Below are 27,495 nucleotides of genomic sequence, written 5' to 3'. Positions count from 1 at the left end.
GAAGTACAAAAGGCAAAGAAACATCCTAATAATGCAAGCAATGCATCCCAAGCTGCTCACTAGGGATGACAACTTCAGTTGGTCTGTGGAAAGGGGACATACACCAGAATTTCCCCTCTACAATACAGAAGGACTGTACACATCTTGCTTTTATAATTGGCAGGTAATTCATAATTACCGTGAGTATATTTTGAGGATTGTGAAGAGTATGGAGGTCTATGGAAATCTTAGATATGGTTATGGTTATAAAAGGAAATGGGCCAAAAGGCTTTAACTGGTAGCTGAGCACTCCCCACAGATGGTAAGTGCTCTGGGAAGGATGAGAGCTCCAAATTCTGATTCTGAGTAAGAAAGTGCCATCCCTGTCTTTCTCTGGCACTGTGTAATTTAGGAAGTTGGCTGTGTTTCTAGGCATTCTGTTGCATGCTGTAGTTGCAGACTGATGGTGCAAAAGTCAGTACTTAAAAGCACTGAAGACCTTGTTATTTGGAAGCATTAATTTTAATACCACTGTAGTGTGCTATATCTTTTGTAATAAGCTACATGTGGGAAACAAACCAGTTACCTTTCTGCTATAGCTGTATGTAAATTAGCGGGATAGTTTTGGGCTAGAACCATGAAAAATACAGTACACTGCTATCTTCTGATCAGAAACTGATCTACAATCTCTTTTTGGTACTGACTTGGGATCCTAGGACGGAGGTCTTGACTCCCAGTTGCAATCAATACTAGCAGTACATAAGCTAATTAGTGAAATTCCTTTTATTAGAAAAACCCATGAAGTTGCCAGTAAGGTTTAATTTTGACTTTGATGCTTAAGCACTATTAAATACTTTTATATCTGTTGCATGCTATTACCTAATTACTATTTTCTTCAGGAGTTTTGCAGCCCTAGAGGTATGAGGTTAACAAGGGAACTTATAAAAGGGAGATATAACAGACTTCCCAGTGTCGCAGGGAAATAATGTGAAAGATAATGGAAAGTACCCAGGCTTCTTTCCTTTCTTTTTAAGATGTTATCAAGACCCAACTTCTAGTCTTTAGGGAGCACATTAACTGAATTAGTTACAGTTTATGAGCCTTGCATTTATAATGAATGTTGAATGTTGTTGTTGTGTAATCAAGTACTCAGACATTGTCTGTCACCAATAGGAGACTGAAAAACACTAGTGAAAAAAGAATGAGACACCATCTCAGTCTTGGGTACTGGTTGGACTAGAGATACAGCTCTAGAATATAATACCCTCTGCCATGGACATTTGGGAACAGTACCTTGCTGACAGGGTCAGGCAATGTTCATCATATTCAATCTTCAAGATGTTTTGGGCTTTCTCTATCACTGGGCGACTGACCTAGAAACAAATGCCATGAACATGAATATGGACATGAGTTAAACTGTCTATAATCGGTACACCACACAAGTCTCAGTGCATATGACCTCTTACACCCCTACCATCTGTTTCATATTTCAATGCAAAAAGATGGGCATTAGGGTTTTTTGTATTGCTGTTGTAATGAGGTATGATCTCTATTTCAATATGATGGTGTGCTGAAAGGAAAAGATAACATAATCCAGCCTGTAAGGATGAAGTATCTATATGAGGGTTCAGTTTTCATATGACAAACTTAGGAGATGTTTAGTCTGCCAAGTGCATTTTGGTCTATGCTTGTAATGAATAGAAATCACTTTTTTTTCTGACATGTGGGCATTATACGGTGAAGCACTTCAGTTCAGCGGATGCCTGTCTGCATCAAGGCTCTTTAACAGGGGAAAAAAAAAAAGCCAACTTAAAAGCTACAGCTCAGCTAAAATCTTTTCCCTACCATGGAGTATATTAGTAGCCTGTTAATAGCAACAGCCAGTGAGGAGAAATATAGGTTCATAGCTTCATACATTTTTATTAACAAGCATCATTATGCTAGTGACTCAGTCTTTCAAATGTACCTCAGTAAGAACTTGTTCCACAACTCCTTTTCACTAAACAGTAGAATATATTGGCAATTCCTAGAAATTTCTGGGATCCCTGAGTTAGTTTTAAACTCTCAGGTCCCTGGGGTGATCAACCTCTGCCATGTTTTCACACCACCTTAAACTTCCTATGTCATTCCACTGAAATTAATGATTAGTAATTCTCATCTTGTGTGTTTTCTAGATCATCAGACTCTTGACTTGTCACTTCAAATCCTCTTTCACATAAATACAACTTGGAATATTAGTTATAGAACAGTTATGAAGGTCCAATAGACCTCTTTGGTCCAATATTTCCTGTTGCATAGGTTTTGATGCCAATGAGTACTTAGGGAAAGAGTGAGTGTGAGGACAGCTTAATTGTGTTTGCAATGTATAAATTTATTGAAGAAGAAGCTGGTTTCGTATCACTGCAGGAAATTGTTCCCAATACACCTTTCCCCCATAAAGTTGGCTAATTGCTTTTTGAACCATTAATGCTTTTGATGAAAACAGCTAAAAGGCATATGAAAACCAGCCATGTGTAAATTTTGAGTAGCAGGAGTTTGAAACCAGGCAGACTAAGCTCTAGTGAATATATTGAAGGGAACAAGAATGCATTGGCTGGAGACAAAATGAGATAATAAATCTTTTCTGTTTCCTGTTTCATGTTTAGAGGGTAACTGATTTTGGCTTGTATTATTTATGCAGTATGAATAAGTCTGTCATACTAAGTCACAGATTTAGAGAAAATCTTTTTATGTTTGTTTTCTACCATTTTTCCTTCTGTCTCCTGTAAGAGATAAGGGAATGCCCTGATAACAGGTCCATCCCCTCTTTCCCCTTGCTGGACATGAGACATAAACCAGCACAGCACAAGCAGTTCCCTATAAAACTTTAATTCAAGCTTTTAATACAGATGAAGCATTACCTTCATGCCTGACACAGCCCAATTTTTTTTCAGTCGGTATTTGCCATCCTTCTGGGGATATGTGTACAGCAGAACATCATTCATCTATATGAAAAGAAAGACAAAATCAATAATTTGCAATATGGCTTGTAGGCTTGCCTGTTTTCCCATTCTCCTGGGGGAGTATACCTGGAACAAGCTGTAACTTGATGAACTGCTGGGACTGTTACCTAACCCTAACCCTTTCCTAATATCCAGTCTAACCCTCTCCTGAGAGCTTCATGCTGTTCCCTTGGATCCTGTCACAGAGAGCAGAGACTGGTGCTGCTCCTCTACTGCCCCTCCTGAGGGAGTTCCAGACCATGATTGGATCTGACCTCAGTCCCTCTTCTCCAGGCTGAACAATTCAAGTGGCCTCAGCCACTCCTTGTATGGCTTCTCCTTCAGATCCTTACCCATCTCTGTGTACCTCCTTTGGATGCTCGCTAACAGTTTTAGCTCCTTATTCTGTGGTGCCCAAAACTGCTCACAGTACTCCAGGTGAGGCTGCCCCAGTGCAGAGCAGAGCAGGAAAATCCCCGCTCTCACCCAACTGGTGATGCTGACCCTGATGCGCCCCTGGACAGGGCTGGCCCTCTTGGCTGCCAGGGCACAGCTGACTCATATTCAACTTCTGCTCACCAGGACTCACAGGTCCCTTTGCACAGTGCTGCTCTGCAGCATCTCATTGCTTAGTCTACACTAAAGGTTTGCCCCTTCCCAACACTAGTCCTTGTTAAACTTCATACGGTTGGTGGTTGCTCATCTTTCCAATTCGTCAAAGTTTCTCTGCAAGGCCTCTCTGCCCTTGAGGAAGTCAACAGCTCCTCCCATTTCAGCATGATCAGCAAACTTACTTCTTATCCCTTTGAGTCCTGCATCCCTGTTGTTCCTGAAGATAATAAAGAGCACTGGCTCTAAAATGGGCCCTGCAGCACCTGGGCACTAAACCCAAGGAAGTGAACTCCTGAGAGATATTTTCAGGATCCTGACAGAGCCTGCTATGAGGCTTCTTGAATAGCAAACTAAATTTTTAAAATTTATTTTAAAAGTTTTATATCTCTTAAAAAACCTGCTTATTTTTTAGTACTCTTGATAAAGGATGACACTATGGTGCACACCATTAGCATGACAACCTTGATTAATATCCCAAGATTTTACTAAACGTTACTTTGCTTTTAATTGCCCATTATTTTTTTCCCTCCTTTTTTTCTCCCCTATTTAGCAGTAGGCTGTGATTTGGAGGTCTCACTAGCTACAACTTGACACAGTGAAACCATGACAAATATTTCAAAGCTTGTGAAGCAAGGCAAATATATTCATGAAGAAAGAAAGGGTTTGCACTCACTGCTGTTTCCTTTGCAAAGGAAACACTTTGACCTTAGTGATGGCCATATGAATGGTATGGACAGAACTAGTATTAGTACCAGTGGTTTCATGCATTCTCCTGCTTCAACTGTCCACTGCTCCCTCAAGCAGTGAGGACTGGCTGATGATAAAAGCTGATCTTGCAGCCCCTCAGAAATCTGCAGTAGAGGAGATGGACTGCTAGAACCCTGTGGGAAGTTCCCACAAGTCTTTGAGCTTCAGACACACTTCTTGTTTGCCAGAATACTTTTGATAACTGGGATTCCCAGACTGCTCAGAATTTGATATTGGAGCACATATCCTTTTTCTGCACAGAGAAAGAAGGATATGTCTCATCCTTTATTCCCTTTTTTCTGTCACTGCTTTCCTTTCCCCCACCTTCTTTTTATAATTCTCTCTCTTATGACAGGTACCCAGTAACATTAGAGTCAATGCAAGTCTTCTAACTTAGTGTTCAAGTTGATTGATCCAAACAAATTTAAGCCCTGCTGAACTGCTTGCATCCATATGTAATATACTCTCTGTCTAAAAGCTTCTACCACGTTTGGTTTTTCTGAATGTTTTAAAGGCTAGCTAATTATGAACCCAGCCTTCTTCTATTCAAGTCTGAGTTAAATATGCCCTGAGTGTCAATGGACCAGTCTGAATGTAACTGTGTTTTTCAAGCTGTGACTCCAAAAATCTCCTATACTCCAACCCTGCCAGATACAGCATTAAACAGTCTCCCATTTGATAGCAGCTTCCTGCAATCCATTTTCAAAACAAGTGGTCTTTGTAGAGAAATTCTTAGAAGGGTGAGATAAGAGACAGGCTCTGAGTTGCAAAGTCCTGTGGCTGAGGGGCAGTTAGGGGACCTGCCAGTTTCAGCAGCCCATACTGTGCTGCACAGAGGCCACAACATCCTTGTAAACAGAGACTGGACTCAGGAAACAGACACACAGCAAAACTCACAAAACATCCTGCCAGGAAACACCAGATTCAACAATACCATCAGCCTGCACAAAACAGCCAGCTCAAGTAACATTTTGATACAGGCAACATATACCTGCAGAAACATTTGAAATTTATCTTTACACTGTCATGCATATATGTGCTGTGCACAGACATACAGCGCTCCTTATGGGCAGAGATATATTCAGAGCACACCACTAAAGCACACTTTGAAAGCACAGGCCAAGTAGAAGTCTGGCACACACCCAAATTTTACAGCCTATTCTAGCTACAACTTCAGTTTGATGGACTCATCTCCTGGGATGTGTAGGGATGAAGTTAGGGTCAGGGTTATCATTCAGTGCGTACTCTTGCTCTGAAATTCTCTCCAGTTCCTGGTCCTGATTTAGCTTCAGATAGAGCAGCTTCGCTACTAAGAACTTCAGAAAATGCTACTCATGTAAAAATCTCCTTGGGATAGTGAAGGTAAATACACTCACTCCATCAAAGATAAGCCAAACTATATCTATTACATGTTATCTTCTGGTGATCTTTTTGAGTCACTGCTAACATGTGAAGCATTAAAAAGAAATTCTGAAAGGTGTTTTTGTTAATACGCAAACCTGAATTTTGCAAGGGGCTTCAAAGGATTATAATATGGCCCTTAGAAGTTAAAGGTTATAAATAAATGTCAGTTTTAAGAGACAATGTTTAGGAAATTATTCTAGTCTTAGGGTTTTGTAATGGGTTTTTCTTCCACAGAAATCTCTGAACCCGAAGGTAGATACTTGCCAATAAGTTTCAAGTAGTTTCAATGATCCAGTCACCCTCTCCCTGACCCTACTGGAGATACAATACAGGAAGCCTGAAGTAATTGCAACTTCAGTGTGTTAGACCAGGAAAGAAGACAGGTTTATGTGTCTCTTGGTTCTTGAAAGTGACCATTATGGCTAGCTCCACCCTATTCTTTGCATGACAGCACATTTGGTAACAATTTGCCTTGCTGACTGAAAGGAAGAAAAAAACCACTGTTTCTGGATAGTGAGAGCGTCTATATTAACAAGACATTGGCTAGCTACTGCAATGTCTCCAGCTGTCAAGAGACACTTCTCTCTCTGCAGTCAACATCTGACTTTGAGCATCTGAACTTTCCCCAGGAAAAAGTTGCTAAACTAGAGAATGCCAGAAAGTAATTTCTGTGCTTGTTTGGTTCCCAGTAATTTTGGCCTCTTGTGACTTATGACCTTCAACTGATAAAACCATTTTGGATGACTTGAAATTTATATAAGTTTATCCCATGTTTAAATTACTTTCCTCTCAGCATTTATTATCAACTTGATTTCTGATCTTCATTTAAAATTCTCTGTGTCAGTTACAACAGCTAAGTTTGTAGCACTTACAGGTTTTGCTATAGTAATGGGTTATGATGGCAGCAACAAACACATTGGAAGACTAAAGGGTAGCGATGTCCTGGAATTTTGTCCCAGCTTTAGCCACAATTCCAAAGTAATTCTGAAGACTAGCAAAGGCAAGTGTTTCAGAAGAGAGATCAGTAGGGATGTAATTATCCTCTGTTATTAAGTGGTCATCACTAGACTTCAGAGTTACTGCTGCTGAGAACGCTGTTTCTTAAGGCCAGCTCCTGGAGTTTCTGGCATAGCCTTTTTCCTGTAACTGCAACAAAGTCATGGTTTTGACATTTATTGCACTTGTTACAGTCCATTGATGCTGACTCTGTAAAACAGAACTGCAGCTCTCTCACATTTGAAGATTTGCGTGAAATCCATAGTTTTCAGTACATGAAAGTCTGAATTTTCACAGAAACCACTGAAACCATCAAAAAAGTGCAGCACCAGCACTTCATCCCATCCCATCTGATCTTTGATTATGATAGCAATATGTGAGTAAGGAGGGAAAGAAGCTTGTGCGTAAACTCATGCATAAATAGGAGTTAGAAGTAAGAGGGAGAAGTATAAAGGATTTATGCAAAATATATGGCTTCTGTAATAAGCCATCTCTTCTCCTTACATTGATCCCATGGTGAAAAGCTGTCAGCACTTAAAGGCAACAGCAAATATGTGTTCCTGGCATATAATTAATTTATTTTAAAATCAAATCTGCAAGCAATATTGTAATGTTAAGAGCAGCAGTAATTCTCAGTTCTTTATGGCTTTTTTCTGTGAGGGAGCTCTAAAGAATTTTTCAAACATTAACAGGTAAGCAGGTAACAAAGTCCTAAGACATGGGCAAGTATCATAATCCCCTTAATATTGAAAAGTGCATACAAATACGTGTGGTTACAAAATACGCTACCTGAAAAGCTGAGAACAGAGCTCAGGAGCCTGGGGTCTTAGAAACTCTCTACCTGCTCAATGGAGCGTGTGATGCAAAATAGAAAGCATAAGTTTTTATAGCATGTCTCCAAAACAGTGGGGTTTCATCTGTTTTGATTTGCAAATACTTGCAGTAGGGCTGTGGATCCTTGTAAGGAGTATTCCAGCCAAGTGATGAAACGTCCATTTTTCCTAATTATCCTAGAAGAATGTTGCAAACTGTCACTGAAAACTGTTGTTCTAATCCACAGTAAGCTGGAGGTGTGTGTTTAGAGGAACTACACTGAGGCAATGCACAAAATTATCAGGTAATTTACATATATGTAGACAGTGGGAGCTAAATGCAAGTTCTTCAGTTTCAAAGATCCCTCCCAAGTGTGACCAAAGGAAGTTTTCAGCTACTTTAGCAGTAGGGCATTCTCTCTTGCTCCTGATTAAATATTCAAAGGTCTTAGGACTTTCAAGTGTGTAGCTTAATTCCTGAAGGTTTTCGGGAGTTCTCATCTTCCTCATCCCCTTGAAAACTTGCACTTTGCAGAATTCCATCCTGGTGAAGGCTGTATGTAACTGTGGCACAACTGGAGGGTTGCACAGCACGTATTCCTGTATGTGGGGCCAATGGGATGCATGAAAGGACTACAGCCCTGTTAGAAATGGGAACTAACTCACTACATCACTGTTGATGGTAAAATGACTTGCAGCCTAAAATCTCCCAGGCTTTAGGGTTGCATAAATGGATGTAAAGATATCAGAGAAACAGTAAAAAAATAAAAAAAATCTTACCAAGAACAAATGTCGAGGACGCCTGTTTTTGCCAGAGACTTTCATCAGTGTTCCCTCTTTAACAAAGATCTGAAGGAGAAGACAACAGATTGTAATCCTGAGATTTCATTCTGAATCTTACTGAGAAAAGAGTATTTCTCCTGGGGAAGGAGCTACTCCAATGCCATTCATCAGCACAAGAAGAGAGAGAGAACCTCAGCACTTGTTTCTAGCCTTATTCCCTATGATCTGGCTTAGTCTTTGCCGGGGTTAGCTCTGCTACCCTTCATGGCTTGCATTTGTGTCAGTACAAAATGGGTTGGAAACCTTGGGTTTTAGTATGCCACACCATCTTAACTATACCTCCATATATAATTTGCATAATTTTGCAAGCACAATACTTTTTCAGTCCATCTTGTTACTAAGTATGTACGTAGGACTGTGTATGTAAAAGCAGCTAAACCAGCACACTAGAACTTCATTGCAGTAATGTTTGAAAAAGTCTGCCATAACTAATGGAACTACATCAGTGGATTAACAGTCATCTGCTCTTTTCAGATGGAGAACAGAATCTAGTGTACTTCTCCACTCTAGAATAGTTTATAATCAGAGATACAAATCCTGTAAAATCTGTATGCTGGGCTTTGCAGAATTTATTAAAGCATTACCTGGTAAGGGCATATGAGAATACTGATGTTAGAGAGAAAAACAAATATTTGCAATATTTGGCTGATGAGTATTCTTATGCTATGAGTAGGCATGCTTTGAAAATTGATTCATGAATTTTGTTAAATATATTGGTGGACTGAAGGGAAATTCAGAGTTGCAGAATTCAAGAAAGAAATCTTTTGAAACGTAGAAGCAGGTTGGAGCTGAGAGATCTGGACGAGTTTGAAAGTCAGAAGAAGAAATTTGCATTTGATGTGGATAGCAAGACAGCTGTACACTCTCATGTTTCTGTTGATACGTTGCTTAAAAACAGCATCTTCTATTAAAAGCACCATGGGGGAATGGTGAAAATATAAAGTTGAAAAAAATTAATTGCCCTAATTTAAGGTTCTTAGCCAGCTATATAAAGGACAGAGGCTTTTCAAGCTCAAAGCAATTCCTGCTAGAGTTGCAGCCTTTTGACAGGAGTATATAAGGACGAAAGCAGTTGCTCCATCAAAATACACTACACTTGGGGTGTCTGAGGACTGAAGTGAAAAGCCAAAAGGCTGCTCTGTGTAAAAGCAGAGACAATGCACGTCTTTCTCAGCACGATCTTCTTCTTGTGCACTGTCAGAATAATGTTTTTTACACAAACCAGTGCTCCAACTTGTATCACAATAGCTCAATAAACAACACCTGTAGGCAACTGAACCATGGCCATCCACACAGAGATATTGCTGGCCAGAAAGAATGCCCTTACCAGCATAGGTCTGCCTGCAGCACTCACCCTTCCCGGCTGGACGAGGCCGCTCTGCCCTCTCACACTGTGCTCTATGTGTACTAGCTTCTGCAAGTTTTCCTGGGAGAGAAAAACAGCATTTAGAAGGCTGCATGGAGACTGTTTTTATACAAACAGGCAAATTTTCCCTCACCCCTCCTCACCATTTTATTTCTTTAGAACTGATATTACTAGATATTATGCTGATAGAACTGATATTATTAGAATTAGATTTCAGAGAGAACTGAGACCAAAGATTTACACCCAGAAAGTCTTCTTCCTGCCTTATGGATTTTACAAAACCTCATCACCTGCATTCACATCTGCTGTGACCCTCTACAGTTCTTTTACCTGTGATTCCCCAGTGTACCTTCCAAAGGAACTGCTAACTTCATATGGTATTTATGCATTGGCTTCTTTGCCGACTTTCTGGCTCTGTGAACTAATAAAATAGGGACAAAATACATTATCTGCTCCAAAGGCCTGTGTGTAAGAGCCATGACACTGATAATCCAAAGCATGCTTTGATACTTTCAGACTGTTGGTAGAATTATCTGAAGATTTACATTCTGCGATAATGGATTAATGCCTTTGCAATAGGGGATTTAGAGGGTACGCTAGTAAGTAGGCAATGAAGCTGCATTTCTGTTTGGATGCTTTGCAAAAACCAGGAAGTTTATGATTCAACTCTGATACTATTACCTAGTTACCTGGCCTGAACAAGGCATGAACTTATCCACAAAGATGGTAAATAAGATTAACCTAGATAAGTCTGTGCTCCCATAAAGAAAACCAGATGAATGTAAGAAGGAAGAAGGGATGTCTGTACCTTTGCAATATTGCTAATATTTTCAAATCTCCTTCTGTTTAGCAGATGAGGCCATTAAAACATAGGCTTGTGCATGGGATTCAGCTGTGGTTTTTATCTGATCAGTACAGTAGAATGGGCTACCCAGCAGCAGTGAGTCCTCACTGGAATATGCCTAAAAATTAGGAGTCTCCTACCTAAGTCTCCTATACTATACAGCCACTGTATCCTGTATCTTCAGTTATGCACCCAGATAACTACAGACTAAGGACCATACTTGATACAGCTTTGTGACCTGACAGCCTTTTAGAACAGTCTTCTGCTTCAACAGGCAATGCTTTCCTTTGCTCCATTGACTGGCATTAATATATCTCTGGGATTAGTGAGACTTCATTAGATCATACACTGTATCTGCCTGATACAAATCAGTCATGTCTACAGGATCAGCTAATTAAGAAAGTTATCACAGATACCAGAAGGAGCATATCCAAGTTAACATGATGATATGTCAAGGCTAATTTACTCTGGATTTCAGCTAACACAATTCACATACCTATCCAGGCTTGCTTTTTGAATAAGCCTGAAATCTCCCTATCTTACTGCCCTAGTGAAATATTGCACTTGTTTAGCATGATACTTAGTTCTTAATCAGCAAATGGATGTCAAATACATGGAAATACCTACAAGGCTTGACCAGCACAGGGTTTCACTGTGCCCATGGAACATAATTGACAGTTGACACATTTTCAAGAATTTGAGATGTCAGGTATCTCTTTTACAATGTAGGAATTCACAAATCGATTTTTCCAGGTCACTTCTAAAATACTTAAGGCAAATAAAATAGAAGCAACATATAAAGCAACAGCATAAGAAATATCAGGGATCATGGGATAGCTGACTTTTGCAAAAGGTATTTGCAAAGGACTTTCCTGTTACTGAAGGGTACCTTAGCCTGGCAAAACCTGTCCAATTGACAGCTTCCACAATGAAAACCTCATTTTCATCTGCAGAAAAATCAGTGTTCTCCTGTGAGCACACTCATGCCAGCGCTAGGACTACTCATCTGTGTTTCTATCAGAGCGAGAGAAGTTGCAGCAGCCCAGCTTTTCTCTGCTGCAGACTGCTGGCAGAGGAACCTCTTGAAATGCTGATGTTTGCAATATGGACACATGTTCACCAGGAAACAGACAGAGAAGTATTGAACTCATTTCCTGAAGGAAGTCAAACACCCATCACATGTGAAGGATAGTGGTTTATCTGGGAATGTGGACAGCTGAGGGAGGGCCATAGTTTCCTGTCAGTTCCCCAAAATTCTGAGTTTATATAGCTTTCTTCATTGGTCTTAAAATTATCACTATTTTTCTTTCTAAGATTCTTCACAATCCTACAATTAAGGAATAAAAGCAAAGCTCCACCCAGACAGTACTGCAGAATTGGGTGTCAGAAATGCTGCTGTGGCCATTTTAGCAGTGAACTGTAGCTTCCATAATTTTATCATGATGTCTATGCAGCAGGAACACCTCCCCAGGGAATTCGCCAGCTGTTAATGGCAGCAGTGATTTATAGCTCTTAGCATCTCAGGGCCTCTAACAGATTGTAGACATTCAGAGAGCAGTACAAACCCTGCTTAGTTCATCTCCTGGAATTACAGATAGACATAATACTCTGTGGTGATGGTGTGCCTCGTACTTCTTTTTGTACATCTGTAAATTGAAAGTAATATTTTCCTGCATGGTGAAAATGCTGTGGAGAAAGTTATGGTCATTACTTGCTTGAAAATCCTGGGTTAATAGCCCCCAGGAAAAACTGCTAGAGTCTTATCATAAAACAACAAAAAAAACCTAATAATGGGTCATTGATATTCTGTAGAAAATGTAGATCCTAATTCAGTGCTCCTATGAGATTTTTGGAGTGTTGTTTGATGAGCTGGTATGTGGGTACAGAAATCATCTTCCTTCTAGGTATATGCCAAGTCTAAATTATTTCTTAGAAATTCAGCCAGGTACATGACAATTTATTAATGCTCTAAAATAAGTGGCATTGTTCACTTTCTTATGTAATTGGAATATTATTTGCTTTTATGTTTTCTGTTTTTTTTAAACTGAGAGAAAGAAAAGAAGTGCTGGTTGTGGCTTTTGTGTCTGGGATGTTAATTCAGGAGGATAACCTCTGATTTAGCAGAAAATTGAACTTTGTTTCTCTTGAACCTGTGCTTTCATAAAAACCCCTACATTCACACAAAAGGAAAAGAAGAAAATTTTGTTTAATCTCTTCCATACCAAAGTTTTGAAAAATAATAGATGTTCTCTGGTGATAGGATAAAAAATAAGTGTAAAAATATATTTGGAATTTGTGATGAAATTATTCCATAACAGACATTATTAATAGCAATTATTACACAGTCTGTGACATGTGTAAGACTCAGATGATACAATGATGTTCTTCAAGCTGAAGCATGGCTTAGTAGAGACAAAATGATTTCATGGCAATGCAACCCAAATTTGATTTTGGCCACTTACATATACTTCAGACTTCAGAAAAGTATTTCTATAAATATCCCATATACCTGAGTGAAATCTAAGGAAGCAGAGGTGCCAGGAATGTGTGACCTTGATCTGTTAGGAACTGAGCTCTAAGAGTTCTGAACCTCTAATACAGATATCTCTACAGCTCTGAGATTTTTTCTGAAAGGTTTGCATGAGATCTCAGGTTTTGGATGAAATATTTATTTTGGTACAAAGACTGCTTTAGTAATGGGAAAATAAGATTATAAATTCTTTGCCTGAGGAGAAGGAAAATCAGAATCAAACCAGTTGAAAACTTTGCTTACTAATTCTGTAGTTTCAGAGTCTAGTTTACAGAGGGGTCAGATTACATTACTTTTTATGATAAAACTCTACGCTTGTTAGACACCCTCCATGCAACCTACATCTGTTCTTTCATCTTCATAACCGATTATTGTGTTTTTCCCTAACAATTCAAGTGCATTCATTTTTTCAGCCTTAAAAGCCTACCTGAAAACAAGCTCTTAGTAAGAAGATTGATATTTCACTCCTTTCCTTCATCTACATCATCTTAATGTGATGCCTTTTCTCTTTGTCTCTTGAATTTCATGTTCTGATGCCTGAATGATTATTAACAACCCTCTCATTGATCAGAAAATGAAATAATATAGAAGTGAATTGAAACCCAAGAGGGAAAAAACTTCCTCTGTGCTTTTTGCTATAGTGTCTTACATCTTGCACAGCCACACTAAAGGGCACAGACCAACTCCACATCTGCAGTATTGTAAACCAGATCTGTATAAGCCCTTGAGTCTCACCTTGGAGGAGGCTTCAGAATCTAGCAGACATATGTATTCACTTTAACAGATGTGCAAAAAACACACTATTGATCAGGGAAGCATGCCTCATGGTAGGACTCACCGCCTGGAGCATGCTGTCATTGGCTTGGTCCGTGATTTCAGAAACAATGAATAAGGCAGCTGAGGGATGAAGGAAAACAAACACCATACATCACACAAAAGAGTAGAAATATAACTCAAGTCCCTCTTGATTGCAAGGGCATCCTTTGGCTTCTTTGTCATTTTCATAATGCAACAGCCTAGCAATTCTGACATGGCACATGGTGCTGTCTCCCCTTCCTCCCTTCATCATTGTCTTGTGTGAAACTGCATCATGCTTGTGCTGATCCAGAGAGCTTATGAGGCCCCTTTTAAGCACCAAGGATGGCACTAAGTCTTTTTTGTAATGTTTTCTAGTTGCAGATTTTTGTCCATGTCTTGTTATATAGAGAGATGAATGTAACCCCACTTTAGCCACCAAATAGCATGGCAGTCTAAACTGTACCTCTTACTGCCGAGAGAGAGGACATGTAATCCCTTTCTGATAGAAATGTGTATGAAGTGGTGACATGAATTAATTCTTGGATACTCCACTGGCAAATAACCTGGGCTAGGACATGTTTGCTGGCACTGAGAAGAGTGGCATAACATGGCTCAGGTCCCTATTTCACATCCCTTCCCCTGTGGCACAGGGCTTTCTATCAATATCTGGCCATAACTTGGGAGCATGCTGGCTAGGAATGGCACAAGTAACCAAAATGAGATAGGCAATTGTGGTCAGAGGGCTTGAGCGTCTGCCCTGCTACTGTTTAAATTACTGGTATAGCTGTTGTTCTACCGTCAGTGTCTAGGGTCCTAAATCTTGAATGAGTCTCTGCTCTTGGGCAGAATAAACTGACTTTCAGTCAACCACTGACTTTATTGCTATGAGTTGGTTTGAATTTATAATCAGTGTAAGAGGGCTGAATTGATTTCATTAATACAATGTTACTGCTGCTTACTCAAGCCTGGAAAATACTCCTACAGCCATCACAACTAAACCTTGCTATGATTTCAGTGGGAGTAAGAGACTTCTGCTTTATCTATCTCGTGTGTTGTAAAGGATGATGTTAGCAGTGGATTTGTTCCTGATTTTGCAGAACTGCTTTTTATGCAGTCTTTCAACTTTATGTAGCATTAAGGAATCCAGAATACAGATGTGCAATTCAAATCTCCTTGGTTTCTCCCAAGTTCACAGAGCACAGCAGGCATACCGTAGCTAATGGTACACAATCAGGGAGGGGGAGCCATCTGAATTGATTTTACAATGACCAGGCCAAATATTTACAAAGCCAAAGCGGACTAAGATTTCCTCAATGACTGGGGCAAAACTACAGTGTCGGCACTATGCCTGTATAGATGTTTTCTTCTTCCCTAAGTTCCATCATGCCAAAACTATAGGAAACCCATATGTATCAATTAAAAATAAAAATATACCATTCTTGTCCTAAATAATTTGTCTAAATTAGTAATCAATTCTTATAGATCTTACATCTAACCCATTAACGTAAAATCTTGAAAAGAATCATCTTATATATACTACCAGTATAGAAATCTTGCACCTCTTTAGAAGCAATGTTAGCAAAACAGAAGTTTTCTTCTACCAATTTCATTTTACCTTGTGTGGCTTCATACTCTGTAGAATCTGGACAAAGATTATTCAAGTAATCTGTAGTAAATGATCAAACAAACACAGGCATCCAACAATCAGAATTCAGATCAACATAATTTGTAGTGTTAGCTAAAACATTAAATCCTAATCACAAAATCAGACACTGTTTGGGGTTGGAAGGGACATGAAGTATCACCTTGTTCTAATCCCTCTGCCATGGGCAGGAACACCTTCCAGCAGACCAGGTTACCCCAAGCCCCATCCAACCTGGGCCTTGAATGCTTCCAGGAATGGGGCATCCACAGTAATGTCCCACAGTGCTTTATTCCCAAATCATTAAGTGTATATATAGCCTCTTTCCAAAGCAAAATTCATCTTTGATGGCATTTTACTTAGAGAATCAATGCAAGAGCATTGATACCGATTTGGGCTCACATAACTTGGCAGGTATAAATAAACTGTGTCAAAAACATTTCTCAAGAGAATTGTTGAGTAGCACCACTTTACAAATAACTCTTATTCTAATTAATTCTGATTTCCCATCTGAATGAATGCTGTTGGCTATGCTTGCAGTTAGACTAAATGAATCATGTGCTTTTTATGGGCACAGGAAGGAGACACTAGTTCTGTACAAGCAGGGTTCAAATAATTACTACTGAACTCAATCATAATCTGAAAAGAGGTTCTGTAAGATAGATACAATAGTGCTTAGTGTGACAGCAATTATATTTGCATTATATACAAACCTTTAACCAGTGTTATTTTGGACTACTTTTCTTGGACCTCCTGCTTATTCTGTGTCTGGGTCTTTATGCTTTTAAAGGCTGTAGTATGTAAGTGCTACAGTTTAAAGACCCTAGCCTGGAAATACTTCATTCTTATCTTGCTAATTAGTCCAGATTCCTAAATTCTGCATCAAAGAACTAGACCTCTGTGCTGAGAATGGTGCTGGGCATGGATGTCTGTTCCCTTGAATGTCTTATCCCTACACATTTCTCTTTCTAGTGCTATGCCTTCCCTGGCATCCTGAACTTCACCTGGCTTTTACCTGCATTCTGGAAAGCATCTGCCTGTACTCAGGGGCAGGCAGGAAGGGGTCGTAGGATGTCATCAGGCAATATTTTGTGTTCCTTTTCACCACTGTAAGCTCTGTCCTCAGCTATAGACTGAGTGGACAAATCCTTTCAGTTGTGGTGCCAGAAGTGGTAACAAATATCCTCATAAATACCCTTCCTTATCTGGTAGAAGCAGCCAGTTATCGCACAAGTACACCTGAGAATCTAAAGGACTGCACTGTTCCAGATTCATTCTGTCCTAGCAGTCAAAGAGGGGCTTGGTTTCTTGAGGTGAAGAACTAAAGTAGTAAAACTAGTTTGTGTAGTATCTTAATCCAGTAGACTTCATCTCAGTATACACAAAAGCTTTCATTTTGCCAGTTAGTGTCAGTACATGGGACAAGGAGGAGCTCAAGTTGTTTCAAGCATAGATAGAATCCAATCACTGGAGCTTCACTGAAGCCCTTCCAGCTTTCTCACAAAATACCATGCTGCATGTTTGCAATTTATCTTGTGGACCACAGAAATGGGAAAACAGAGGATAGAAGGGCTACTTTAAAGTTTTCATATGGTCACTTTGTTCTGCTGTTTTTGTAGAAGCCCCTTCTAGTACACTGTGCCCTTCATTGGCTGTATGGGCAGGGTTTATGGCTTCCTTTTACTGTCGCATGCATAACTTATCTGCAGCCTTGTCCACCCACACATATGCATACTTCCAAAATATTTCTCTATCTTTATGTCAATGGAACCTTGCTCTTCTGTGTTCTGACTAAATTACGTGACAACACTGAGTTTCATTGTTACATTTCACCATTTCCTTCCCTAGCCAGTTCTAAACTTCGCAAATCTTTCTAGGGGCCACATTCTGCTTCAGAAAGCCTACTCTCCTAACAGGCTCAGACTTACTAGATTTGGGGTGGCTTACAGAGAAGGAACATAACCCCCCTTGGAGAGACTCAGGTAGTAGTTATACATATGATCCTGAATGTAAAGGGAAGGTATAACTGTAAATGTAAAATCTGTAAGTGTATTGTTAATGTGAATTTATATCTCTGCCTCCTATAATGCAGCAAAATTGGACTGGTTTTTTGGTTTTTTTTTTACTAATCACTAGCTTTCGGTATACTGTGCATAGGACTTATGGTGCAGTGCTGGGTACAACCGCTTTGTTGATAAGAAGATGGTGCTTGCCACTGTCATAGAGGATGAAGTGCAGGAGACTCCTTGGCAAGGTCGCCTGTCTTCTAGTGTCTCTGACAACTACCCTCGACATAATAAGAAATCAAACCTGTTTGTTGGTAGTGAGGCTGAACTCTGCCTCTCCTGATTCACAGAAGGAGAATGCCAAGAAGGAATGGCTAAAAGCATCTGACTATGCTTTTTTGTGACCTTTCAACATGGCTGTCCTGTAGAAGTGCCTGCATCTTCCCAGGTTGCCTGACACTTCCCTGAATCCTGAACTAAGCATATTGAAGTTCCCAGGAAATCCCATACTGCTTTAGCCCTATTTTAGCTGTTATGGCATCCATATGTAGCACAGTGGAGGCACAGAACATCAGGGCAGTGTTTCTCTTGGGTTCTTTTGAGAGTGATTTTACTGACCTGTGAGCATCACACGATACTGGAAGACACGGTGTACCACTTTCAGAAGCTGGTGTTTCACACTGTAAGGGCTGTCACTGGAGCTTTGCTGTCCTCAGCAGAAGGGAAGAAACACAGACATCAGGGGGAATGCAAGCTCAGCAGCAAATTGTCATCTTAGTTTTAATCCTAGTTATTAACTCTAACACATCCTCAAGAGCTTGATAAGTTAATTAGTGACTGAGAAATCACTCCAATATGTTTCAGCAAAATATACTCATGGATCTGTAGATTCACCAACATAAATTCTGTATGCACACACAGGAGCGTGTGGGCAACAGAGACAGAAACAAACACATCGTGTACAAGTGAACTTCTCACTTCAGTTTTAGCACCAGGTCTGTGAAAAAAGACTATTCTTCCATTCTACCCCATGTGTGAACACTGGTGGACTTCCAGAAAAAAATAAATCCTTGAGTAATCCCCATTGCAAATCCATGCATTAGTGCATGTAAAAAACCATGTGAGCCTTACCTCAAACTCCTGAATCATGGTAGCCAGTTGGGAATATTTAACGCACATTTCATCTAGCAAAGCCAAATTCCTGTCAAACTGCATAATGTATGATGTGTGGTGATGCAGCCTTGATTTTCTGGAGAGAAAAACATCAGCAACTTTCTGGTGTTCATCCCTAAGTCCACAGAAAGAAAAGAAGCAGCAAATAAACAAATAAATAAAAGTAAAGAAGTAGAGCCACACTTCTTGCTTATTGTATTGGACCCACAGGGGCTCTATACACTGTGCACTTAAAGCCTAGGCTGAACAGGAGGAAAGGAGGAGTGCTTCAGGACAGATTGACAACACCACAGGCTGCTGTAGCATGGGCACCATGGGGGCTGGTCCTTTGGCTGTGCCTCTGCTATAGCACATACAGCAGAGGCTGTGCCTCTGCTATAGCATGTCTTGAAAGGAAGCCTCTGAGGCTTCCTTTCAGGACATGCATGGCTCCTGCTCCTGTAAATAGACCTTCCAATTGCTGCAGTGCTTTGAGCATTGTTTGTGGGGGAGAATATAACATTTGTTGTAATATCAGATCTTCAGCTCTCCTTCACTGCCTGCTTCTCAGCACTGCCTCACTGTCATCTGTCTCAGTATTCAGGTGCACAGTGTTGAAATATTTATAAAGCATGTACAAGGACAAAGCAGAACAAAATCTGAGTTCACAAAAGAGGAATCATACTTAAAAGAGGTACATGAGTTCCTGGGGATGTCCAGAGCAACAGAGTGTCTCAGGGAGTGCAGGCACAGGGAAGGGCTTACTGGAAACTTCAGGTGTCGTAATGACCTAGGAACCTATTTGAGTGCAGGCATATAACATATGTATATCTGTTGTGCTGGCAGCATTATCCCCCAGCCACAGAGCAGTTCTGGACAGAACTCTCAGGGTATTTATGGTTGCATTCCTTTTGTCTTAGGGAATTGGCAGCATGCTGTTAGAGTAGGGTTGTGGCTTCTTTAGTACCCAAGATATTTTAGATCCCAGAAACACTGTGTCTGTATGCGTTCTAAGTGTATAAATCATAAATCATCGGTGACTCGGTGACACTTTTTAAGTCTTTCTCTCAACAGTCCCTTGGCGGGCACAAACCAAAATACAGTTCCCTTTAGCCTCTCCTTTCCTTGTTGTATGCTTTGATTGGGAAGAGCAGGACTGCAATGAGGCCTGTGCCCTACATTTAGGATTGTTACTGAAAAATTCTACTAGTTTAACTGATTTCCTTAATTGCTCAGTGGCTGTGCAGAAATAGGATCATCCACTCTCAGTGACCAGTGCCTCCTGGAGTTGGGCAAGTTGGAGGTGTGGGGTATCATGGTCCATCATTCAACAGAACCTGGCAGCCTGGCTTAAGTCAGGGACCTCCTCAGCTGAATGAATTTTGCAGCATTGTCTGTCCTATTCATGGTCTTATTCTCTCATGGAAAGACTTTTTCCTGTAGGGATGTTTGATGGAGTCTCATTAACAGGCTGCCAGAGTCCATTTGGCTTGGAAGCCTAGGGCAGCAGATCTCGGCCTTGGTGCTAGGAGCAAGGGGCTGTCCCTTAACTGAGACCTACACAACTGCTATGTAGATTTCTTTAAGCAGATGATCTTTAGGATCAGTTCTGATGTAAGTTGTTCCTGCTTTCCACAGCATGAGTCTGTAACCTTCAGGCCATGGGTGTGAAGCCACTTGGTGATGTCTGAGAAGTGGCAGGAGATAATACATATGAAGCTGGCTGTTCTCACACTGACTGATGGGGCCATTTCAAAGTCATGGGCTGTTCACTGCACACATATTTCAGTACTTGATTTCTTAGCCTGACAGCCTCTACATTTACTTCCTTCCTGTCTGTAAGCAAAATCTGCCAAAGTGCTTCAGATTCTATTATTTTCATTTCTGCTGGGATGGTCAAGGGAACATCAATGAGTTCACCCACCTGCTGTTGAGGGTATGTTAAGGCCATCAAACTATGCCATTCTGTACTTGCCATTTGAGGACTCTCTCTTCCAGTTCTTCCAGGATGTCTTGGTGTAATTCATAAATTTCAGGGAGTTCACTTAAACCTTGCTTGAGTGTAACTTCCTCTTTTTCATTTTCATCATCATCATCTCTGAGCACTTTCAAGATACCTTCATAGAAATCCTGTGAACAACAGCATTGAAATGAGGCAAACTGACTTAAAATATCTTTTCTGAAAATATTATTACAATTTCTTAACTCCTAAACTATGCTTTCTAAGAATTAAAAGATATGCTATCAACAGCAATAGTGTTCAGTACAGCAAGGAGATCATAGAATGTTTTCTTTCATCCATTAGTTCATACACTGTTTCAGCTGAATTCCACAATGCTATCAACCTAAAATGGAACATTTCACCAGATCAAGCTATAAGACCCTTATGCATGCAATGATATTGTATCTTTTTATTTCCTTTTCCCCCTGCTTTCCTGGGTCTGGTTTGTCTCATTTTTACAGTGTTTTTTAACCTGGAACATAATTTTTGAAAATGAAGGGTGAGATTCTCACCTCATTGGATCCAACATCTTGACAGGAAAAAATATTAACAACTACATGCCTTGTGCTAGAAATTGCACTAGCTACACTTGTGAACTTAAAATTTAAAGTATGGAACAAATAATTTTCCCTATGAAACCTGAGTCTTTCTTCCTCATCTTAGCAATGGTTTTCATCATGAAGTGGTTTATAAATTATGTAGGCACAGGGGCAATTTTCTCTATATTAAAATACAGCTCACTCTAGTACATAATAGGGCACCTATTTCAGAGCACATAGCAAAATACTTTCCCAAGTTTGAGTTGCCAAGAAATGAAATTCTGTCCCCTGAACTTTTAGGGACAATCTTATGAACTTCCCTGGGCCATAGTGGGATTTATCACGGCATTTCTCACGACTCTGGCTTCTGTCTAGTTAATTTTTTTTTAAGTAGATAGAATTATTGAGGAGTCTAAAAAGAACAGACTTCCATAAAACTTGTGAATGTCCAGGTATGAGCAACACATCAGAGTATGCTTCACTGTGAATCTATACTTTATGTTGGATTGTCCACTTTGGACTGATTAAATCAAGGTTGCTGTACTGACTTCAGCAGGGTGAGATCTGGTTGGTATGACTGTGATCCTGCTGAAAGATTCTGGTCTTACAGAATAGGAGAGAATCTAGTTAAAGAACTTCAAAATTCCTCTCTCGAGAACAGGGAGTGACTCCCGGCAAGATCAGGTTTTCATTACCTCTGATTAATTCCTGGCTTTTCTGTTGTTACTGTCAACTGCAATGTCCACACTGGCTCTCTATGAACTGGGATGACTGGATTATCTAATTGATAATAGCCAAGAGTCACACAAAGACAATGTTGGGGTTTTTTAGCAACTATAACAGCTGAAACATTTGTTTTCTGAAAAGCCACTAGAACGAGGTAAAAAAAAAGATCATGATGACAGTTTTCTTATTGTTTAACTATACCCTGGACAAAACAATACCATAAAGATTTCTGAAAAAGTATTACTATGGTTCCTAATTATCTGGGTCTAATTTCTGCAACATGTCCTGCCCCAGTACCATAAATAATCCCTATGTTGTGCTATTAAATTTCCAATTTTTTCTGATGCGACTTGGCCTATCTAAGTTCATGTTTCAGCCAGTGTATAATCCAGAAGTTTTTCAAGCAACTAAACCAATCAATCTCTCTTCTGGATGCTTTTACTAACTCAAAGGAATCTGCAACCTTTCAAAGTCCTCAGTCATCATAATTAAACCAGACCAGGAAAAGGGAAAGAATCTAGAGGGTTCTCTCAGCTTATTGTGCCTGGACAAGTGAATAGCTTGTAGTTCACTAGTGATGTGCTTAAGTAATCCATTACATTACAAAGATGTCATCTTTTCCAAATTAACATCAAACAGCTCTGTATCTGTCCACTTTCCACCACAACAAGCAACAGGATTAACACTCCTTTCCCACAGCATCTCACTAGATTTAATTAGTTATTAATTGTCTGTCCCCTTGATTATAATGAATTCTCAGACAAATAATTAAATTCCAGTTGCCTGGATAGCCAGCTTTCTAATGATTAACAAAAACCCTGCAGCATAACAGTAATCACTATAAACATCCATTAAAAATAATTATGTCACTGTTGAATATGCTGAGTGTCTGTGAGGCCATTAATCAAACGCAAAGTGCATTTCTAGTCTCACTAACTGTAATCAGTCATGGCACCTGAATGTCTCCAAGTTTCTCCCAAAAGCCCAATGTATAAGTACAGGAGGTACTAAACACTGAGTCTATATAATTCCCTGATGGATTAAAACTTTCTTAAAACAGCTTCATGAACAGAAGTTGTTCAGTTCAGGGCTCTGGTGTGATAGCTACAAAGCTCAATCTCATCCAGGGTTGGATGAGCCTACAGATCTCACACCAGTCTTATGCCTGTACCTGCATGAGCATAGGAATGCATAACCCAAGCTGCCTAGTGACACAGAAGGTTAGCAACTCAGCTACGACAATACATTTCTGAAAAATAAACCTTTTAATTACATTTTGGGCATCCATAAATAAGCCCTTCATAGCCATCAAATGGCCGTATCCTTAACATCCTTGATATAAACCCTACAAATAATGAAGTGAAAAAAAGAGGATCAAACCCCACAGCCACAAAGGTTGTTGGCTTGGGGTTTTTTTCTTTTGTTTGTGAACATCACTAATACACACCAGTTACATCTTTTCCCTCCAGAGATGCCTCTGAAGAATTTTGTTCTCTGCTGTAAATGGGGACTGTAGCCTGGAGTTTGTTATAAGGGTATGAGACCAGGAGGAATGCAGGGTTTCAACAATATCCTATGGTTTATATGGAGTTCTGCCTAACTGGCACACGATTGGCTCTTGGAAGAGAATCTGACGCCCTCTTTGAGGTGATGAGCCTCCCTGCAGGATGCTGGGATATGAGATGCTTTACTGATGTTGGGAGTGCTGGCTGACACTAGCAGGAAACAGGGTGTGAGGTTTTGGGCTAAAAAAAGTCAGGTGTGTGGCTCTAGGCTACAGAAAAGTAGCCCAATTTACCTAGGATCAGCAACCTTGATACTTTGGTAGCAGGTAGTTATTTCCAGGTACTCTTTCAAAGAAGTCAGCAATGACTGCAACCAGAGGTTTTTTGTAGAGCACTTATCAAGAAAGTTCTGTACAAGATTCAACATCTATATGAAATGTGATATTCTAATAAAAGGGCAAGAGGTGTAGTTAATTGGACAAGAGTTAATTTTGGGTTTAGCTTCCAGGATTTTATGAACAGATGCAGAAACAGTGAGTTTGTGTATCGTTTCTCTCCAACAATGGGGGTGGAATGTGCTTTGGAGTCCACCTGCAAATTTCAACTGTAGCAATCCTGTATACGTGTTAGCCTTATTAGCTAAATTAGTTAAATGAGAACATTTAACCTTGCAGGACCCTAGTGAAAGGAAGGAAAACCAACCTCTTGTCAGCTAAATGACTTATTAGGCAGGTAGGTTACTGGAGAAAAAAACTGCCTCTCTGTACATATATACATACATGTAAGTATATGTTATGTTGGGTGACTCCTTTTCTTCAACTTCTACTTGAAAATAACTTGGAGTGCAATAATTCATTCTGGAATCAGAATGTCTGTTTCTTTTTTTCTGTATATAATAGAACAGGCCAAATTAGATCAGTTCATCCAATAGAGATGAATGAATCCCTGGGAACTGGGGACTATTACAACCAGTCTAGTAGAGATAGTCAGAAAATGATAGGACTGAAGTTATTTTCTACCTTTACTGTAAAAAGCTAATGGTTCTGCCATCTGCAATGGGTTGAAAGCAACTATGAATATTAGAAAGCTGAGTACATGAAAGAAAAGAAAGTTGGGATTTTGACTTACAGGTGTAGCTAAACAGACAGCTCTATTTGAAAGGCCTTTAAGAATTGTCCAAGAAATGCTGATCAGTTGCCAGATTTGCTTGGGTTTCTTATTTTTCATCTTCTAAAGCACTAGGATAGACAATTCTAGTCTAGTCATAATGAAAATCCTAGTCTTTGCATATTGACCACAATGGCAGGAGAACAGAATGAGAAGGGAGTACACCACCATTAATGCTGTCTTTGCCAATAGTAATTTTTAGTCCTATGGTTTGACCAGCAGTTTGTCTGCAGGTGGGGATTGAGGTTCCTTCTCACTGGCTCACAGCATTGTGTTTCTAGCATCAGGCCTGCATTTGAGCTTGAAACTGTGACGTTCTAGTAGAAAATGGTGATTGTAGAGCAAAGCCACTCTTTAATAGGCCAAGAGAAATATCTGAAACAAATAGCATTTTTGTGAACAAAAAGCGCACATTGTACTAGAAGGAACAGATTGCTAGATTGTGGCTGAATTAGAAAAGCTCTGATGTCTGCAGTCTAAGGGTTACGGGTGACCTTGACTCCAGGTCTTGAAAACAAAGTCTCAATTTGCTCTTTATTACATTGTCTCACTGGGAGGAACAAAGGTCATACTAAGCAAACTAGAGCAGAACTGCTTCCCAAATTTTGAATTAGCTTTATGTTGTTGTTAACAACGTAAAGAAATCTTAACTCAAAAGGATGCAATGCAATGCTTTGAAGACGTTAATCATCTGCTGTTCTTGCCAGAGAAAAGCTATGTAAATTTATATGAAGCAGAGGTCTGACCTCTACTGCTGTCATGGCTGAATCAGCTTTTCTGCATATATCTCTAGTTTGTATTAGAGAAAAGGGAGTGGTCTGACGGGTGAATAAATCGCCCTGGGATATTTCTACAAATTTTAAAATAGATGTGTGAGTTTCCATTAGGGAATAACACTGAAAAAAAAAAAAAAGAAAAGAAAAGGGAGTGAGTGTACAGAGCAGATGCATTAGTGGAAAACTGCAGCTATTTTTCTGCCTTTGTCTTCATATGGGGATACCGGCACTTCAGCTACAGAAATCATGTCTGCACACAGTGTGTTTTTACCTTGTTCACACCACAACACCCACCTGGCATCCAGACTTTTATGCTTTTCAGCAAAATACATACATATATCAACATACATGCATACAAAATAATTTAACATGTGTATCTAGAATGGCAATTGCTTCCCTAGTCAAGCTGGTGTTTTAATGGACTGATACTAATGGGAAGTCATCATATTTGACACTTGATAAGGCGGCTAGGGAGGATAACAGGAAATCTTGTTGCAGCCCAAATTATTTAAGTCTACACTAATTGCATAAAATGGGGCAGGATTTTACAACCACTCTCACTTCTAGAATGAAGGTGGATTTAATTGATTCTGCATATTGCAGAATCCAAAGCTCCTTTGGACATGCAGGCATTATACATGAGGGGAGGGTGAAGAGTTCAAAGGGGGAAAAGACAGCCTCCATATTAAAGCCAAGTGCAGACAAGGTGCTATACAGCACCCTATGAACCGAGTCTGACTCATGGAGGTTCTTGGGGGTATCTGTATCACAGTCAGCAGCCCATCTCCGAATGATGTAACTGGCACTCCTGAATTAAAAAGTGGCACATCTCCTGCAGCAGACTGAATGACCCCTGATCTGCATGGAGCAGTGATCTCACATTTCTCACTACTGGACTCAGCAGAAACAATGCTAGATGAACAGCATTGCAGCAGCCACAATTAGTCCCTTATCCTGCCATACAGGGTACAATCTAGGTCAGGAACCCTGACCTCAGCACACACTCACATGCAGCCAAATAGACACATTCATCCAAAACACTGCAAATGAATTTCAGAACCAGCAGACTGTACAGTATGCACTGAGAATACTGTATCAGTGCAGCTTTTTACCAGGGAATTGTCCTGGTCCAGATGTGCTGCTATGGCTTCCTTCTCCTTTTAAGAGATATACAGATTATCTGAAAGCTATTTTGGCTCAGCATTCCCACTGTGGAAGCTCTCCGGCCAATACATAGTTATTTTCCCACTGCTGATGAACACAACAATGAATAAAGAAATGAGGAAAAAAAATCAGCCTAGTGTGAGGGCAGGCTATTCTTTTGTAACAGTGTGTCCTTAAGCTGTTATAAGAGCTTCAGAGGGCCTAATAGCAAGCTAGCTCTTTGCTTAGCCAGCACATTGCATTCACTAAAACATTTTATTAGGAAAGTAATGACTTGATTGGTCCAGCAGAACTTTGAACATCATCCAAGAAATTCAGAGTTGTAAAAAAGGCTCAGCAAATCATTCACTGGAAGTGTAAATAATTAGAAAGATGGAATTCTGTTTTGTCTAACATGTAGCAGTGGTTCCTAAATTAGGCAGTTAATTTTTGGTTTTGAGAATGTGCCACATACAATAATTCTGAAAGCAGAGTTTAATCAATGAGGCTTAATCTTAAGTTAGAGGCTTGAGCACTAAGATTATTTTGTTGGTTTTTTTTGTCTTAAGATTTATTTTGCAGTCATGAACACTGGAATGTCCAGTGCAGGGTTGAATTCCAAACTGCTCTGAAGGCTGGAGTACCAGCACATATCGATCTTTATCATATTCATAGTTATATCTACAAATGCTTAGGAAGCATAAATCTGGGCATCTTTGTTTCTAACAATTGTGGTCCATTGTTATAAGGAAAATGCAAACCAGGAAACAGGGTCAATTTTCTTTTTCAAAGGAGATGTTGGGGCTGATGTCTTTTCAGTGCAGAGCTGTCCTTAATTCAGTAAATATCTTGGAGGGAAGCAATAACTTCAAAGGGGTTTATGCACACACAAAGATTTTATGTACAACAGCCAAAGGCAAAATAA

The 27,495-nt window shown here is 39.8% G+C and overlaps 1 protein-coding gene across 1 annotated transcript in view; it reads right to left on the bottom strand.

Moving 5' to 3' along the window:
- Positions 1-27,495, bottom strand: part of FGD5 (FYVE, RhoGEF and PH domain containing 5) — a 78,341-nt gene that overhangs the window by 14,139 nt on the left and 36,707 nt on the right. The window contains exons 6-14 of the mRNA XM_038148920.1: positions 20,688-20,842; positions 18,692-18,848; positions 18,179-18,266; positions 15,528-15,578; positions 13,953-14,011; positions 9,729-9,800; positions 8,312-8,380; positions 2,880-2,963; positions 1,273-1,352 (exon numbers count right to left, since the gene is read on the bottom strand). Of these exons, the coding sequence (XP_038004848.1) occupies positions 1,273-1,352; positions 2,880-2,963; positions 8,312-8,380; positions 9,729-9,800; positions 13,953-14,011; positions 15,528-15,578; positions 18,179-18,266; positions 18,692-18,848; positions 20,688-20,842 (815 nt within the window). The remainder of the gene's footprint in view (positions 1-1,272; positions 1,353-2,879; positions 2,964-8,311; positions 8,381-9,728; positions 9,801-13,952; positions 14,012-15,527; positions 15,579-18,178; positions 18,267-18,691; positions 18,849-20,687; positions 20,843-27,495) is intronic.

Source organism: Motacilla alba, chromosome 12 (assembly GCF_015832195.1).
Source record: "Motacilla alba alba isolate MOTALB_02 chromosome 12, Motacilla_alba_V1.0_pri, whole genome shotgun sequence".
NCBI classification, from domain to species: Eukaryota; Metazoa; Chordata; class Aves; order Passeriformes; family Motacillidae; genus Motacilla; species Motacilla alba.
The sequence above is the reverse complement of the archived record's forward strand: the minus strand, read 5'-3'. Positions and strand labels throughout refer to the sequence as shown.